The sequence below is a fragment of the Sminthopsis crassicaudata genome, chromosome 2 (assembly GCF_048593235.1).
Source record: "Sminthopsis crassicaudata isolate SCR6 chromosome 2, ASM4859323v1, whole genome shotgun sequence".
Taxonomy (NCBI): Eukaryota; Metazoa; Chordata; class Mammalia; order Dasyuromorphia; family Dasyuridae; genus Sminthopsis; species Sminthopsis crassicaudata.
The window spans coordinates 345,457,388-345,477,217 of record NC_133618.1 but is presented as its reverse complement, the minus strand read 5'-3'; the positions used below and the strand labels follow the sequence as shown (position 1 = coordinate 345,477,217).

The 19,830-nt window shown below is 35.7% G+C and overlaps 1 protein-coding gene across 3 annotated transcripts in view; it reads right to left on the bottom strand.

Moving 5' to 3' along the window:
• ATL1 (atlastin GTPase 1) overlaps window positions 1–19,830 on the bottom strand; it is a 103,134-nt gene that overhangs the window by 61,983 nt on the left and 21,321 nt on the right. For all 3 annotated transcript variants that reach the window (XM_074290658.1, XM_074290659.1, XM_074290660.1), the window contains exons 2-4: window positions 11,135–11,382; window positions 1,313–1,447; window positions 314–418 (exon numbers count right to left, since the gene is read on the bottom strand). In XM_074290658.1, the coding sequence (XP_074146759.1) occupies window positions 314–418; window positions 1,313–1,447; window positions 11,135–11,382 (488 nt within the window). The remainder of the gene's footprint in view (window positions 1–313; window positions 419–1,312; window positions 1,448–11,134; window positions 11,383–19,830) is intronic.

Sequence of the window (19,830 nt, the reverse complement as noted above, 5' to 3'; positions counted from 1 at the left end):
TTATAAATCTGATAGGCACTCAGTCATATTGTATTTGTGTAATCAGAAACAGAAAAAATATCTTTCATTGAAAACACTGCCATCTTTTTGAGAAGAATCATTATTAGTAGTTTGAATTTTTATAATAGGTTGCAAAACAAAAATGTTTCTGGGTCTTATAAAAATGACAGATTGGTATACTAAACCAATTTTGTAAAATGAACCAATATTATGAAAATTTTAGCTATTTTCTTCACAATGATGTGCATTTGAAAAGCCATTCTGTATAGTAATTTAAAGAAAAACAATACAATAAATTTATTTCCCAAGTTACCTGTATTGAGCTGATCATAGTGCTAAGGGCAAAAACTGTAGCTGAATCCCTCAGAGTTGACTGACTATCAAATGTCCCCTGAGTGTCCATTAATAATACTGCAACCTGCAACCACAAAAGTATAGGACATTTTTAATATCATTTAATATTATGGGGAAGCAGTGTAAAACAGCAGAAAGCATTCTGGAATCAAAGTATATATGCTGATCATATCTCTTAGCCTAGTTAGATCTCAGTTTTCCTGTCTGTAAAACAAAAGAGTGCTCCACAACTTTCCTAGCTCATATGTACAGCATCCTGGTTTCATGACAGGGACAACTAGGTTCAAGTTCTCCTACCATATATTGCACTGGGAAAATCACTTACATTCTCAGGGTTCTAAAACTGATGTTTGTATAAAGAGTATTGCCCTGCCTTGGTAGAGTTTTCTAATCTAGAAATGCACTATGTTACATGTTCATTTCCTATTTCCTCATCAAAATTCCATATGTTTCTGGCAATGCTTGCCTGTGTTGCTGACTTCATTGCAACCATGGTTCTGAACACACAACGTGTGCACTTTGCACTGTGCACAAGTGCTGCCAGAAATACCTTACTTCAGACTCAAAATAGAATTATGCAAAAATTTCTTAGATGAGAAGGGGTCATGAGTGGAAAAAATTTAAGAAGTCCTGGCCTAAATAATAGTGCTCCATGTTCTAGAAGGTAAAGTTATTTACCATTATTAATTATGTAATTCATGTTTGCTGATTAATAATACTCAACTTGTCACAGACACGAATTAAAGCAATCATAGGAGAGTCCAGCAGTTAACCAATTGATAATAATACATATTGATATAACCTATATAAAGGGTCAACAACCTCTTAGGAGTTTATAAAGAGAATAAAACTTTCTCCTAGGAGCCGCTCATTATAGAACTAGGCTACCTAAAAATTCATGACAAAAAAGTGGTAATTGCTACAACTAAATATTACTACTAAGAGGTCAGTTTCATACCTTTTTGCCATTAGGTTTATTAATTAGGAAGACTTCACTCCATATCTGAATTCCTGTGGTCTCTCGTTCAGATCCACCCCTCCAAGAAAACCCAGTCAATGGTTCATCGTAATCTCCAACCCAATCAACAGATACCTATGAAGTAATAAAGTCAAATGAATCATAAACAGACACCACTTGACAATTTCTGTGTAATAAAATTCCAGGATCATCATTACTCTATATGACTTACCACTTGGCAACAATATATACACATATGTATACATTAATATGGAAAGCACTTTGGCTCAGAAAAAGGTTTTAGCTGCTAGGAGAACATATTACTAAAAATTCATTCTAAACTTAAAAGTTTAGTTAATTTTGTCTAACAGTATGAATGAGTGAAAAGACTGAATTGTTATTTTTAAAAATATATTTAGATTATAAGCTGTTGATGTTCCATAATGGGAAAAAAATGAAATGACAGATACTGGTATTCTCCACTGCTCTTCCAAATATTATTAGAAATCAGTTTTAAAAATTTATCAATATAGTTCTGGAGACTTGCATTTTCTTGGATACATACAAATTTAAGGAGAAATAAATTTCTACTGAACTATCAAGCAATATTAAGTGAGGTAGCAAAGTATTGTGGATAGAGACGACTTCAGCATAAAAAAGACATAGATTCAAACCGTATCTCTCACACATTGTGACTGTTGGGCCTTTCAGTGCCCCCTGACAACATCTAAGGCTTTAAATGGCATAGAAATGGCCATCTACATTGAAATTCCTCCTCTGAGAAGTTCTCCATCAAAAATGTCAAACTCATAGCCAGCAGGCTGCAAGGGGCCTACAAAACTCTCCATTGTAGCCCAACCAAATTAAGTTATATTTGAGAAATATTTGACAAACTAAAAATACATTACAATAAAAAATAGATTTAGTGTTATTATCTCCACAATGACTCCACTCTAATTATCCACCCTTACATTCTCCTTATTCAATCATATCTGATTCTTCATGACTTCATGGACAGGTTTTCTTGGCCAGCATGCTGGAGTGGTTTACTATTCCTTTAGTAGTTTTATGCAGGCAAGGGTTAATTAGTTTATACAAGACCATACAGCTATTAAGCATTAAGTGACTTGCCCAGGGTCACACAGCTAGTAAGCATATTTGAATTCTGGTCTTTCTGACTCTGAACCCAGTGCCACCTAGTTGTCCCAGATGTACTTATGTCCTACTACTCCCAATACTAATCTCCACTCTAGTCAGGTCTATTTACTTTTTTCCACACATCATACTTAATGCTCAAGCTCTTCACCCTAGTTCATCATTTCTTCCTTTTCTCCTCTATTTACTAAAATATATGAATATATATCTACAATTAATATCAAACAGTTTAATTACCTAATTGTTCTCAAATATTTTTATTTCTTCCTCCTTCCCTTTCTACTTCCCTCCCTTCTTTCCTTTCTTTCTCGCTTTCTTCCTCTCTCCCTTCCATTCTCTCTTCCTTTTCATTCTTCTTTCCTTCCTACTCTCTTTCTCCCTCTGGACATGGCTAATGTAGGAATTTATTCTGAATGAACAGACATATTTCTATGAGGGGGAAATGAAAAAGGAATAGATCTAACTTCATTTCCTTTACAGATTAGATGATAATATAATCAAATAGACACTGATGGTTCAGAATTGAGGTTCAATGTTAGTATGGAAGGGGGTGTTCCAAAAGAGTACTCTAAGAATTTGTGCATGGCCCTGTTCTGTTTAACATTCTAATCTATGATTTGAAAAAAGGCATAGATCTCCTCAAATTTTCAAATGACGCAAAACTGGAAGAAAATAGCTAACATATTGGATCCAAAAGGATCTTGATAGACTGAAGTAGTGTGATGAATCTAATAAGATAAAATTCAGTAGTAAAGTCTTGAACTTGGATGAAAAATCAACTTTACAATCATGAGGTGAGGTAAGCACAGTGATACAATAGTTATTCTACAAAAGACTTGGGAACTTCAGTGTAGTTCAAGCTCAAAATGAATTAGTAGTGTGATGTGGCACACAAAGATGCTAAAATAATCTTGGGATATATTAAGAGGAATATATTTTCCAGGAATAAGGAGATGATAGCTCAACTCCACTCTCCCCCGATAACAGTTCATCTGGTATAGTTATGTTCAATTCTAGGCAATGTGATTTTAAAAGGACACTAGTAAGCTGGAGGATAATCAGGATAATGAAGGACTTTGATTCTTAATATAAGAAACAGGGCTTGTTTAACTAGGAGAAGACTCTGCAAGATATGATAATTGTCTCCAAGTAGAGTATTTGATGGAGAAGAAAATGACAAACCATTCCAGTATCTTTACCAGGAAAACCCAAAATTGGTCATAAAGACAATTCAACAACAACACATTATCTGAAGGGCTGTCATGAGAAAGAGGAATTAGATATGTTTAGCTCCTGAAGATCAAACTAGGGCAAAGATTAGATGGAAAGAGAAAAATTTAGACTTGGTGACAGGAAAAAAATGCTAGCAATTAGAGCTGTCTAAAACTGGAATGGAATACATAAAGTGAGATTAAGTTACTTTCTTCCTTTTTCCTAGATGGGTATGATAATGGTTTTCTGAGTATTTTATAATGGAGATTCCTTTCAAGAATAAATTGAATTAGATGATGTTGAACTATTTTCCAATTTCAAATTCTATAATTATGTGATGTGAAGGTCATAAGGGATGAATCATCTTTAAGAGAAAACCAAAGATCTATAAGTGACATAAATTAGGAAATTAGAGGAAGAACTACCCTCTGGGCTACTCTCTCAAGCTTGTACTTGCACTGGCCAGTGGGCTCCCCAGAGGGCAAAGACTAAACTTGAATTTTAGGATTCTAGTGCACAGATTTTGGGTATGCACTCCTAGTGTCATAGCTCATGAATCCTCACCTGACCACAAGTGTGATTACTGTTAGAAATAAATAAGCAGATTCAATGAGTTTTTATCAAAGGCATTTACTCAAATGACATAGGTGTGAAATAAATCCTTCAAAAAATGTGGGGCATATTAAGTAGCAAGTCCAGGGCAGTAGAATGGAGGCAACTAGGTGGCTCAATAAATAGAGCACCAGATCTAGAGCCAGGAAGACCTGAGTTCAAATCTAGTATTAGACACTTACTAGCTGTTTGACTCTGGGCAAGTCACTTGACCTCTACTTGCCTCATCTGTAAAAAGGAGATAAAATTAGCATTTAACTGCTCAAAGTTGTTGTGAGATAACTATAAATGGCTTAGCACAGTGCCTGCAACATAGTGTTATATAAGTAATAGCTAAAATAATAATAATTATGACAGGCAATATGGGCACAAACTGAAAGTACATTAATAATGAAGCACATACAGGTATAATTAAAGCAACTAATTCAGAACTCAGGAATTACAGGTCCTTCATGTTCTTCCTCTGTTAAGACATTATTTATGAAGTTGACTGCAGAGTATGGCATCAATGATGAACTGGTGGCTCCTTGTGGGGCAGGTTGCTTCTGCTTGACATGTCAATCCACTGCCAAACTAGATCCATACTGGGTTTGTACTTTACATTGTTACAGTATCTTTCCTGAAATGGTCAATTCTTTGACTTTCTTGTGCTTGCTCCTCCACTAGACTCTACCACCTCTGACTTCAAGATTGGTTGCAATCTTCATACAGGACACTGCTTTTCCCTGTTAGAAAGGGTGGACAGTCTTAGGATGGTCAGATAGTCATGGTTCTATTTTCCAAAGGCCTTAGTGTAAGGTTTATCACCTCCCAAGTAATAAATAGGGCGCTAAAATTAGATTCTCTTGTGGAAGCATACTAATGGCAGTCTCCCTCCAATCCTCAAATAATTATGAAGTCCTTTGGAATTCATTTGAATTAGAAATATCTATCAGTACTTTTAATTAATGTCTGAGGACATAGAACATTAGCTTGAAGTTCATAATCTCCTTATCAAATTCAAATCAGAGTAATGCTTTTTTTCTTTTTTGCTCAGTACAAACAAAAGTTCACAACTTGAGTCTCTTTCAACACTATGATTCTATATCTTTTTTTGTTTTCTTTAAGTTCTGCTGAGTACCATAAAAGAAAATTAGCACATTATCAGAGCTGTTTACTTGTATAGTATGGTAAAAAGAATATTGGTTCTGAAGTAAGATGATTTGTGTTCAAAATCAACATCAGACATTCTATAGTGCAGTGTGTGTGCATTCCTGTGCATGTATGTATATTTCTAACACATACACATATACACACACATATTTGTATTTTTCCTTCTTTTTAGCTCAGAAGAGAATGAGTTTCAGGTGTGGCAAAAACCCCCATTCCCACTTCCTTCTACTTGTTTGTAATACACAAGTACTCCTCTGCTTGTGTATATTGATTTTATGAAATACTTTTTTTCTAATCTTTCTTTCCTTTATATTTCCACTTGTCCCTCTGGTTCTAAGCTATTTTTTTTCTTTTAAGTTTTCTTCTTACACTTTACTTTTAAGATTTCTAGAAACATGATGTCTCAGCTCTTCTTTTGATCATGAAATTAAGCTAGTTTAATGATTTTAAATTTTTTTTCTCAATCTCTTTTCCAGGTCAGTTATTTTTGCTATGAAATACCTTACATTTTCTTCTACTCTTTTAGCTTTTTGATTTCATTTTAAGTGTTTCTTGTTATGTAATGGAGTTATTAATTTCTATTTGGTCTATTCTAATTTTTAAGGAGTTTGTTACTTGGGCAAGGTTTTGCATCTTTTGTTTCAAGCTAATTCCTTTTACAATTCTTCTGTAGCTCTTATTTCTAGCTCTTATTTCTCTTTCAGGTTGTTCCTCAAGTATTTTAATTCTATTTATAAAATATTTTAAAGCTCTTGTTTCATCTCTTCCAGGAATTATAATTGAGTTTGTGCCAAGCTCTCTTTTACTATATGTCTTGGCATGAAAGATTTTTGTTAACATTCTTTTACATTTGTGTCTTGAACATCCCTCTTGTCATAATAGCTTGTTATAATAGAGTTCCTTTTCTGCTTAGCCATTTTTCCAGCTTACTTCTGACTTAGGACTTGATGTTAGGGCTGAATTCTGTGGCAATTTGAAAGGGAATTTTTTGTACTTTTTTGGGATATTGGGTATTGGTTTTTCCCAATATCTCAGGAACAGACTGGGAATTTACAAGTTTTTAGTATTCTCCAAAGTGGTGTGATCTAGGGCAAAGTTTAATTGCTACTTTCCTCATTTGAAACCCACAAATTTCTGTCTTGGATTTGGGTCTGAGCAACAATAGGTTTCTCAAACAGCTGTAAAGCTTTGCCAATTCAGAACATCAGAATTGTAGGCTATCCTTTGATCTGGTATTTCTGCCCTGTAGACTGGATCAGATGCTGGAAGTAAAATTGTTTTATACCTGAGATCTGAACTACATGAATTACTGCTATTGTTGCTGATGGTCTCTGAACTTCCTCCTTTGTTCATGCACAGACTTAGGCCTCCCAACTAGGGAATGCCATTCTTTCTTACTTTTTCTTTCTTACTCCAGCTTGCATTCTGTGACCTGGAACTGGGTAATGGGAGAGAAAGCTGCCAATTCACATCTGTCACTACAGCAGTGAGCTAGTGGGTGTTTGATGGCACCTCTTCCGGTCTAAGCCCTCCTTTTGTTTGTGTACAACGCCAGGTCACGAGTGCGAGTGAGCGTGAGTTCCACCACCCAAGTTTCTCTTACTCCTCCCACACAAGTCACTTCCCCCTCTTTGTCCCACCAATCAAGTCAGCACAGAACAGCTGGGGAGGGTCAACCTTCAAACAAGTTAATAGGGAACCGTCCAATTGGCAATTAGTCTCATGTGCTTCATTATCCAAGTGCATTGCTCAGTTCTAGCCCTTTACACAGTCTCTCTTTCTCTCTGTGTGTGTCTCTTTCTCCTCTTTCCCCCCTCTCCCCTGCTCTATCTCTTTCTCTCCTTTTTTTCTATTCTTATATGTCTGGCAATATATGTCAAACCGAATGGCTTTACATTAGCCTACACCCACTCATATAGGATGATACCAGGTTAATGAGTGAAGCTTGATAACTAGATTAACTAAAGTTAGATGTTTGCAAGATGAACTCATACTCCAACAGGAAGAAAGATTTTTTTCTCCTCTTTCTCTATGAATTTTTCAGGAAAACCTTTGTCTGTCATGTTTGGCATTATTTGGAGTTTCTAATATCTTGGAACTTTCTAAGAGAAAAAATGCAGAGTCCACAAAGACTGATATAAAAAAAAATACCACGGAAATGGTGAGGAAGATTAATTGTATTTTATATTTGAAACAATTCTCTTAGCTTTTAGTAACCTGATACTAAACTCCCTTTCCCAATAAGCAGGAATTTAGTCCCACTTCAGACTTTTATGAGGGAATAAGAATAACTCCCCCCCCCCCAAAAAAAAAAAAACAACACAAAAACAATCAAAAACAAAAAACCAAACACTTAAATCCTGCAAGACAATGTTCTTTAAGTCACTTCAGCTCTGACCAGATTTGGATTACAGGGATAAAGACAGACAAATAAAGAAAGGAAATTTTATTTCTGATATGTAGAAATTTATGTTATTATAAACTAATTAGGGAATATATTTGGAACTTCAATGTAATAACTTTGTTATACATTTTCAGAATATGACCTGAAGATTTTTCTAAAATTCTGGATTTTTTTAAATTAATTTTTTTATTAAAGCTTTTTATTTTCAAAACATACACATGAATAATTTTTCAACATTAACCCTTGCAAAACCTTGTGTTCCAGTTTTCCCTCCCCTTTCCCTACTCCTTCCCCTAGATGGCAAGTAATCCAATAAAACATGGTAAAAATATATGTTAAATCCAATATATGCATACATATTTATACAATTATCTTGCTGCACAAGAAAAAATCAAATCAAAAAGGGAAAAAATGAGAAAGAAAATAAAATGCAAGCAAACAACAACAAAGTTAAAATGCTATGTTGTGAACCTCATTTACTTCCTACACTTCTCTGTCTGGGTATAGATGGCTCTCTTCATCACAAAATCATTGGAACAGGTGTGAATCATCTCATTGTTGAAGAGAGCCATGTCCATCAGAATTGATCATCTATAATCTTCTTGTTGCTGTGTACAAAGATCTCCTGGTTCTGTTCATTTCACTTAGTATCAGTTCATGTAAGTCTCTCAGGCCTCTTTGAAATCATTCTGCTGATCATTTCTTACAGAAAAATAATATTCCATAACATTCATATGCCATAACTTATTCAGCCATTCTTCAATTGATGAACATATATTCAGTGTCCAGTTCCTTGCCACTACAAAAAGGGCTGCCACAAACATTTTTGAATATGTGCGTCCCTTTCCTTCCTTTAAGGTCTCTTTGGGATATACAAGTCCAATAGAAATACTGCTGGGTCAAAGGATATGCACAATTTGATAACTTTTTGAGCATAGTTACAAATTGCTCTCCAGAATGGTTGGATCCCTTCAAATTCCACCAAAAATACATTAGTGTCCCAGTTTTCTTGTATCCCCTCCAAAATTTGTCATTATCTTTTCCTGTCATTTTAGCCAATCTGAGAGGTATCTCAGAGTTGTCTTAATTTGCATTTCTCTAATCAAAAGTGATTTAGAGCACCTTTTCCTGTGACTAGAAATGGTTTCAATTTCTTCATCTGAAAATTGTCTATTCATATCTTTTGACCATTTATCAATAGGAGAATGGCTTGAATTCTTATAAAGTAGTCAATTTTCTATATATTTTAGAAACGAGGCCTTTATCAAAACCCGTAAATGTAAAAATGTTTTCCCAGTTTATTGCTTCCCTTTATTGTCTGCATTAGTTTTGTTTGTACAAAAACCTTTTAACTTAATATAATCAAAATTATCTGTTTGGTGTTCAGTAATGAGTTCCAGTTCATCTTTGGTCCCAAATTCCTTCCTTCTCCACAGATCTGAGAAATAAACTATCTTATGTTCTTCTAATTTGCTTGTAATATCACTATGTATAAATCATGAACCCATTTGGTATATGGTGTTAGGTGTGGGTCAGTGCCTAGTTTCTGTCATACTAAGTTCCAATTTTCCCATCAGTTTTTGTCAAATAGTGAGGTCTTATCCCAACTGCTGGGGTCCTTGGGTTTGTCAAATACTATATATTGCTATAGTTATTGACTATTTTGTCCTGTGTACCTAACCTATTCTTATTTCTTAGCCAGTACCAAATGGTTCTGATGACCACTAATACTGAAGTATTTTAAGAAGGATATGAGAATGTGAGACTGACACACAAATTTTTGGGACTGAAAGCAATGTACTCTACAATTTGAGATACTAGTAGCTAATGATCCTTGAAAAAACTGAGATTTTGAATGATACCATTTATGACTGTAAATCTAGATTTGATTTGACTGAATTTGTTCTAAAACAAAATGATGCTTGTTCCTCTATAGGTAGATCAAGCCATAACAATTTGTCTTGAAGTTACAATTTAAAGATAACTTATTATTGACAGATCCCAAATTTAAAGATTTTATTTTTGCTTAAGACATTAATATACAAAGCTTTCAAATATGAATATTGGTTAGAAAATATATAAATATATACACACACATATGCATACATATATGTAGATATATATATATATATCCACATATGTGTATATATTCTAGTTCTTAGAAAAATAACTCAGTATTTGTTGCTTTTCTCAAAGTGAAGTTTACTACTCCATTATCATATATTTTTGTTTCTTGTATCCCCTCCAAAATTTGTCATTATCTTTTCCTGTCATTTTAGCCAATCTGAGAGGTATCTCAGAGTTGTCTTAATTTGCATTTCTCTAATCAAAAGTGATTTAGAGCACCTTTTCCTGTGAATTTTTAAAAAAAATTATTTTGATGCTTGTGCCCATATGTATTCTTTCAATGACTGAGAAATCTCTCTGTATTATGTAGTACATTTTCCTGGTGCAAGTCTAAGTCCTTTGATTTATAGCCCCTAATGCTTATTCAATTTGATCCCCATGACTGTGAAATGTTGGGAACATTTGCCACCAATATGGACCCTATCACTCCTTAAAGAAATTCTACCAAGCTCTAGATAAAATGAATAGTGAAGGGATGCCTCCACCAACTTGGGTCATTTCAAAGAACTTCCTTTGAAAGCTTAGTTCCTCTACTTCTATAATTGTGCTTTTAGTACAGGAGTGTTGGCCTCTAAATCCCCAATAAGGGAAAACAGTGGAAAAATTTTATTGCATTGTTTGAACCTATCCCTACATGGTTAAAAACATTCACTTGTTGCTTAGGTTGTTGCTTAAGTCTGGCTATGGTAGATTATAAATAAAGTAGAACTTTTCAAAATGAAGAAAAAAAGGAAACTTTATCCTGTTTAATTTGTTTAATGTTTAATTCAGGACTCCAGGTAATGCTGATCTCAAAAAACCCTTAGAAAAGTTAGATCCAAGACTGATGCAAGGAATTTCCTCCCATTATACATCTTATATCTTATCTAGAAATTGCTTCTATGCTAGCTAATCATCTACTATTTCCTTGTTTCTTCATTTGAATTTTACATAATGTAAAACTTCAAAGATTGGGAGATGTGGGGCCCACATCTGTTTTGGACTCTATTCCTTGCTCAACGATTTAAACTTCTTTCTAAAAAATTTTCAGTTTTGAATTTGTTCTTTATCAAAAGGTACAACATTGATTCAAAAGTATCCAGTTGTAGAAGAAGAAAATATTTTAGAAAACTTCTTATATTTTGCTGTACATAAATCTCAAATTAGAAAACTTATCATACCTGGTTGTACATATATCTCAACATGAAGTCCATGAGAAATGACTTTCCTTTTCTAAATGCTCCAGCCACAGAAACAGCAACAACTTCTTTGTCCCTGACAGCTTCTGACAGAAGGATACGATTAAGTGCAATTTCATCTAATTCAAAAGAGTGATCATCTTTCATGATGAGGACCTGAACTGGCCCTGCCTTTTTCAAGGTATCTTCTTCTTCTGAGCTCCACTCATAAGCTTTTTCTGTAAACCCACCTGTTAAAGAGAAAAATCAACAGGATTCAGTTGAATATATTGATCTTCTATAGAATTTGTCACCATTTGATAACTCCCAAGCTCTGTACTTTTAGGCATTAAGTACTTCCATTCAGACAGCAGTGAGTTTGAATACATATATTACTTCTAGACTTGATTCCTCAGTATGGCCTATCTGAACTTTCTGATACTACATTAATTACAGCAAGTAAACTCTGATTTCAATTGAATATTAAAGCAAGGCTCAAAATGAGATATTCTAGTTTCTGTTCAAAGAAGGCATAGTAAATGAAAGTGAAAATGAAAAAAACAAGTTCAGAGGTTCATGTTTTTAGCTGTTTCTTAGCTTCAGAAGAGCTTCAGCCACTGAGCTCCTTATCTACTTCTAGATACTTGACCTGTCTTCTTGCCTTTACAGCAAACCTGACTGACTCCCTTAGCTATTCTTCAGTGTACTTATTTACTTGCCTGATCTCTGATAAGCCCTAAAATATACTTTTCACTTTGAACTACCTGGTCAAAGCTTATTTATCTTTTTATTGTAACACAGAAGTAACATTCAGAAGAAAAAAAGAGGATTAGTTGAGGATTTGGATGGGGAGAGGAGAGGAGTTATAAGAGGTGTGTTAGAGGAAATAAAAGAACATAATATATATTTATTTATATATTTATTATATAATATATATTTACATATATATTATATATTCATATATAATTTATATAATATATATAATTTGTATATAATATATATTATATATTTATTATATTATATTTATATATTTATTATATAATATATATAATAAATAAAAGAACATAACATTTTCAGGGATTTTTAGCTTTTCAGGGTAGGAGGCAGAGAATATTATCAGCTCCACTGGATACGTATATTCCCAATGACATACATTTTCAAAGGTTTCTTTTGCTTTTTTTGGCAAATGAATCCAGAAAGTGTCTCTGAAGGAAGGACACAGATTAAATTCCCTTTTACAGCTTCACCTTCTGATTATTTCCATTAGAATTTGCTCCAAGTAGCAGGACTAAATACTTCCATTGTGGCTAGCATTAGATCTAGTCAACCCATTAAAAAGCTTATGCTTTCCCCAGCCATGAAAAGCCTTCTTAAAAGTTTTCTGTAAATGAGTTTTTTTCATTAAGAGGTACCCTCAAAATGGAGTACATCCAGGAAAAAGTAGAAGAGATTTTTTTTTTTTTTTAAGATTTACAAGAGATGAAACTTGGATACATTTAAGGCATCAATTTACATAATTACATTATTTACATAAATCTCAAATGGAAGAAATGAGAACTGTAAATCCTTATGGTATAGGAGTAATTGAGTCAAGAGATTTGGGACCCTATAATAGTTGATCAGAAGTGAGAAGAACCAAGTTATTGGAAATGTGAAGTAATTCACAAAAGTAGCTGGTAGAAGTAAAGGAAGTCGATTCTAGCAGTCTTTGTTAAAAATGGATGATAAAATGAGAATGAACATTCCCAACAAGCCCAAGAGGAAAATGTCTTTGGAAAAGTCATATACTTAATGTCCTCAAGGAATTGTCATATGCTTAATTTCCTAAAAGTATTCAGAACCCTAAGTAGCTGTTGCTACTATTTACAGATAGAGCACAATGGAAAGGAAACAGACACAATAGGAGATCTGATGTGACTTCATGGAATTAACAGTCAAGGAACACTGCTTCATATGAATGACCTAAGGAGAGAAGAACTAGAAAACTCAAAGTTGTTATTACTTAAATTATAGTTAATGCAGCTGAATCAAGCAAACATAGCATGGGTTCATTCTGGCTACATAATTCTGAATGCATCTAGGGATCAATTCTCAAAATATTTGAAAGGAAAAAATGCTAAATGATTGGAAAAACTCAAAAGATATTACTACCTGAAAAGAATTAAGAGTATATTAATAACTACCAACTGATATCTATTTTTTCTTTCCTATAAATTTTTATAAGAATAATTTTTAGGAATTAGATAAATCAAACCAGAAAACAAATAAGAAAGAAGTTAAAGAAATAAATAAAATATTAGAAAAATTAGGTATGATAGATTTTTGGAGAAAACTGAATGGAGGCAGAAAGGAGTATATTTTCTTCTCAGCAGTACATGGAACCTATATAAAAACTGACCATATATTAGGGCATAAAGATCTCAAAATTAAATGCAGAAAGACAGAAATAGTAAATGTATTCTTTTCAGATCACAATGCAATAAAAATTACATTCAACAAAAAGCAGGGAAAAATAGACCAAAAAGTAAATGGAAACTAAATAATCTTATCCTAAAGAATGAATGGGTGAAACAGTAAATCATAGACACAATTAGTAATTTCATCCAAGAGAATGACAACAATGAGACAACATATCAAAATTTGTGGGATACAGCCAAAGCAGTAATAAGGGTGAATGAGATGAGGTGAGATCTCTCAAGATAGTTGTGAAAATTGAGTAAGACTTCATCTACTTCAGAGTTGGAGTAGGCCGGAAGGTCTTTGAGCATTGATTCAAGGGCATACTTAAGCCCCTTTCCTGCTATACTCCCATGACATCATTTTCTCCCTATTTCAATCAAATATGGGCAACTATGTACTTATTGGCCAATTTTGTGTTAAGGATTTGTGTTAAGGATAACACAATATTTGTGTTAAGGATTAAAGTGTTAACCCTGCCCCCCCAGAAGGTGCCTCTTCCCTTTGATTACTTGCTTCATGGGTGGGACACCCAATCTCACAAGAACATATAATAAACTTTGCTTTGCTCCTGGAGATCTTTCCAGCTTTTTTATTAAATGGTGACCCTTCACCATTTCTAAGCCACACAGTTTTGGGGGCTTGTCTGGGATCACATTACTTGGTGAGTAGGGTAACTATTGGGTGCTAGCAAGGTGGTGCCCTGCTCTGATTTAGGCAACCCGCCAGCTTCCAGAGGCTTCTCCTTGTTCCCCAAGGTAAAGTAGACCTGAAGTGGAGAAACTCAAGGCAAAGCAAAGGGAGAAACTCCATAAAAATTCCAACCAGTTTGGTGTGAGGATAGATCAGTCAAACAATTTGCTTCACAAGCAATCTAGAGTAAGCCCCTTGAGTCAAGTTATAGACTCTGGAGGGGTGTTCTGTTCAGGATAGGTTAGGCCAGGCCTTCTTGAGTGACTGGGGTCAATTGGAGACAATTGACTTGTTTGGGTGATTGGAATGTAGATTCCATCCAAATTCAATGAGTGTGGCTCAGTCCCAATTAGCCCTTGCAGAGAGAAATGAGAAAAATGATCACAAAATACAGGTAGATAATCCCTTGGGAGATAAGTAATTGGAACAAACTACCAAAATATAAAGGAAAAAGCAAGAAAAAGATGATAAGGTATTGTTGTTGTGTCTGGGGTGACAAAGATATTGGTGGAGGCACTATTTGGCCTAAGTATGGCTCCCTTGAAGACTGGGTATGCCAAAAACTAAATTTGTATGTTAATAGTAAAGAATCTGTTAATCCAGAGGAGGCAGTATATGCTACACCATGGCTTTAAAGGGTTCCAATAATTTAGCCCCACCTCAGGAAGCCATGGCCTCCAGACCTGAAAGGGAAGGAGAGGACTTAATTCCATCTGCCCTTCCAGGGGCCCTCAGGGTACGGGAGGATTTAATTCAATTAACCCCACCCAGACCCCACAAAGGATCATTTGCTTTTCTAGGGAAGAAATTAGAGCAAATTCAAAGAGATATCCAAAATTATCCTCTTCCAGAAACCAAAACCCCACGTCCTAAGTTGTATCCCTAAGAGAAGTTCCCTTGGCTCAGGGAAGCATAGGAATGTGAATGCTCCCCTAAGCACCACAGAAATCAGGGCCTTTAAGAAGGAAATGAAACCCTTAATAGAAGATCCCACTGAGCTGGCAGAACAATTTGATCAATTCCTGGGTCCTAATCTTTTTACTTGAGAAGTTATGTCTATTTTGAATTCTTTTTTCTCACAAGAGGAGAGGGGACTAATTAGAGGTGCAGCTATGGAGTGGGACAGGAGAAACCCTTCAGCTGCAGGGGTAATCTCAGCTAACCAGAAATACTCTTTAGTAGATCCCAATTGGGATCACAATAACCCTGTACATCGGGGAAGTATGAAGGATCTTAGAGAACTGATAATTATGGGAATTCATAATGCAGTGCCAAAGGCACAGAGCATGAAAAAGGCTTTTGGGGTGACTCAGGGGAAGGACAAGTCACCAGATGACTATCTGAATAGACTAGAGATAGCATGAGGAAGTACTCTGGGTTTGACCTTGATGACTTAGGAGTAGACGATACCTTGAAAATGAACTGTATAACCAATGCATGGCTAGATATCAGTAGGAAATTACAGAAAGTAGAAGGATGGAATAATAGGAGCATTTCCAATTTATTGGAGGAGGCCACCAAGGTGTATGTGAGGAGGGGTTCTTGAAAGACTCCCACCTGGAATCCTTGGTAAATTTAAGAGTGGGACTGCACCAGGAGACCTTGTGTTCTTAATAGACACCAGAGCATCGAAGTCTTCAGTGACCTATTTGCCTGAGGGGGTTAAATTATCTAAGGAGGACCCTGGTGATTTTTGGGGTTAACAGAGAAAATTTTCTTGTATCTAAGACCACACCCTGTAAAACTTATGTGGGAGAAAGGGAAACATTGGTCAGATTTCTGCTCATCCCAGAAGCAGGAGTAAATTTACTGGGGAGGGATTTAATAACTAAATTGTGTTGATTCCACATAGACCCAGCATATACCCCAGTAGAATGGCACTACCATTGATCTATTATCAAGAGAGTGATCAGAAGTTTTTGAGGACTTAAAGCGTTTGTTAATTTCACCACCTATACTGGCTCTCCCCACCTTGGAAAAACCTTTCCACCTGTTTATCAATGTTGAGATTGGGGTGGCATTGGGAGTTCTTGCTCAAATGAGAGAGGGACAGAGAAGATCAGTGGCTTTCTTTTCTAAAGTATTAGATCCTGTAGCCAAAGGATGGCCGGCCTGGGTACAAGCAGTAACTGCTACTGCTCTATTAGTAGAAGCTCACCTTTGGAGGTAGTCATATAGTAAGTGTCCCACACCAAATAAGGACAATACTAAATCAGAGAGCTGGGAGATGGCTTACAGATTCCAGAATTTTGAAATATGAGACAATATTATTAGAAAAGGATGACCTAGTAATCACCCAATATCATAATTTTAATCCTGCCTCCTTTTTGTTCCTTGGAACAGAACCATCCCCCGGAGAGGAACATTGTTGTTTAGAATTAATTGATTTTCAAACAAAAGTAAGAGAGGATTTACAAGAATCACCAGTATCTGGGGAGTAAATTGGTTTATAGATGGTTCTTCTAGCATGGTAGATGGGAAAAGAAAAATGGGTTTGCTATTGTGGATGGAGATAAAACTTCCACTGTTACCAAGAGCAGTCTACCTGCCCATTGGTCAGCTCAAATTGTGAATTATATGGCTTAAATCAAGCATTGAAATTATTGAGGGACCAAAATGGGAACATATACACTGATTTGAAATATGCCTGGAATGTGGTGCATGTATTTGGAAGGATCTGGGAAGAAAGAGGGTTTATAAATAGTAAGGGTAAAGAACTGGTCCACCAGAGAGGTACTGGAAAAGATTCTGGCTCCTAGAAGTATAGCAGTAATACATGTAAAGGGACATCAGATGGGAAATTCTTTTGAGGCAAGGGGAAATAGATTAGCAGATGAGGAGGCTAAGGGAGCTGGAGACCAAGAGATTACTCATATAATGGCCTTGATACTTCCACCTAGTCTGCCGTCTCCCAGTTTTACCCAGAAGGAAAAAGAGAAGACCTCAACTCTTGGAACAGTTGAGAACTTGGAAAGATGATAGCTCTTACCTGATGGCAGAGAGGTACTGACTAAAGCAAGTATGACGCATATCCTTCAGCAATTGCACCAGGGCAATCACTGGGATGCTCAAAACCTGGAGGATGCTGTGCTGACAAGGTATGTTTCCCCCAGCCTATATACTATGGCCCAATAACTGGTGGATGGCTCGTTTATCAAAGGACTAACAAGGCTGCTCAACTCCACGTCCCAAAAAGGGAACAAGCTCCAGGAAATCAGACCATTCCAAAGCATCCAGATGGACTTCACTGAGCTGCCTCAAGTACTTGCTGGTCATAGTGGACCATCTGACCTCATGGGTGGAAACATTTCCCTCAACCTGAGCAACTGCTTTGACAGTAAGTAAGATCTTATTAAAACAAATTATTCCCAGATATGGAATAGTGGAGAGGATAGACTCGAATCAGGGAACACATTTTTTTTTGGCCCAAGTATTGTGGAATCTGATTAGGGCCTTAGAAATCACTTGAGATCTCCACACCCCTTGGCATCATCCTTCTTCCGGGAAAGTAGAAATAAAATGGCAACTGACAATTATCTTTAGAGATCCAACTACCTTGGACTAAATACCTCCTCTCGCTCTAGTCAGAATCAGGACCAAGCCACATAGATATATTGGGCTTTCACCTTGTGAATTATTGTATGGTCATCCTTTCCAGGTTTATCATATGGGAAACTGGGACCCTATTTTAGTGACAGAGGATGTATTTCCTAAGAGATATGTTAAATCATTGGTACAACATTTACAAGAATTACAACAAAAGGGTTAATATAGCTCAGACTCCTCCTCTAGGTTTCCCTGTTCATAGAATTCAGGTTGGAGATTGGGTATTGATCCTGGAAAGATGAGACGTTGACTTTATGCTGGTAGGGACCCTACCAAGTGATACTGACCTCAGGAACTGCAATTTGGACCCAGGAACAAGGTTGGACATACCCATACCAGAACAAAAGGACCTGTGGCACCACCTTGATTTGAGTGGACAGTTGAAGATAAGGAGACCTCAAATTACATTTGAGGAGGGGACCTCCACTGAATAGGAACACAATCTCTGAACCCAGTGCATTGTAATTGTCTATGTATCACTCCTATTACTTTGGGGCTCTTCACCTGTTTGGGAGCTGACATATTTTCCCCTAGGAATTTCACCTTGACCTCACAGTATACTCACTTACTTCTTAATTGGACAGGGATCTGTTATATTGAATTAATAAGGCCAATTTTTTTCTTTCTTCCTGAACAGGCAGACAAATCTCTAGGGATTCAGTTGTATGATGATTTGGGAAGATGAATACGGAGTTTAGATACCTCCATTACCCAGACTGGAGATGCAAATGGTTGGGGTGACACCTGGCTCCCAGAAAGAATAGTTAAAGAGTATGGGCCAAGCACCTGGGCTCAAGATGGAAATTGGGGATATAGAATCTAGAATCCCAATATATATATATTGAATAGGATAATTAGACTTCAAGCAGTTGTAGAGATTATCACCAATCAAACAGCTAAGGAACTAGTTCTGATTGATAATTAGAATAGTCCATAACACATTATCCAGAATGATTAGGATGGAAAGGAAAACTGAAGGGTCTGTTAGATTGATGGTGCTAAAAGGGTGGGAACCAGTGCTCCAAGAAGACAGACAAGAGCCAGAAGGGGATAAGAAATTAGATAGGGAATGTGAAGTTATGTTATAAAAGTTTGAAGAGATTTCAGTGTATAAATAAGACTGAATGAGATTTGATGAGCTCTCTTGACAGTTGTGAAAATTGAGTAAGGCTTCATTTACTTCAGAGTTGGAGTAGGTCTGAAGGTCTTTGAGCATTGATTCAAGGGCATACTTAAGTCCCTTTCCTACTATACTTCCATGACATAATTTTCTCCCTATTTCAATCAAATATGGACAACTATGTTCTTATAGGTCAAGTTCAATTTCTTGGTAGTTCCCACATTAAGAATGTAAGACCCTTAGCCAATAAGGATGAGGGTCACTGGTGGTAGGGGTATTTGTGTTAGGGATTAAAGTGTTAACCCTACCCCCAGAAGGTGCCTCCTCTCTTCAATTGCCTGCTTGATGGTGGAACGCCTGATCTCAGAAGAACTTATAATAAACTTTGCTTTGCCTCTAGAGATCTCTCCAGCTGTTTAAATTTATTTTATTTTTATTAAATGGTGACCCCTCATCATTTTTGAGCCACACAAGCTTAAATTTTATATCTCTAGAGGCTTACTTGAATAAAACAGAGAAAGAGGAGATCAATGAATTAAGCTTGCAACTTAAAAAGCTTGCAAACTTAAAAAGAGTAAATTAAAAACCCCCAATCAAATACTAAACTTGAAATTCTAAAATTAAAAGGAGAACTTAATAAAATTGAAAGTAAAAAAAAAACCTATTGAATTAATAAATAAAAGAGTTGGTTTTATGAAAAAACCAACAAAATAGATAGGTAAATTTGAGTAGAAAAAGGAAAGAGGAAAACCAAATTGTTAGTCTCAAAAATGGAAAGGGAGAACCTTCCACTAATGTAGAGGAAATTAGAGCAATAATTAGG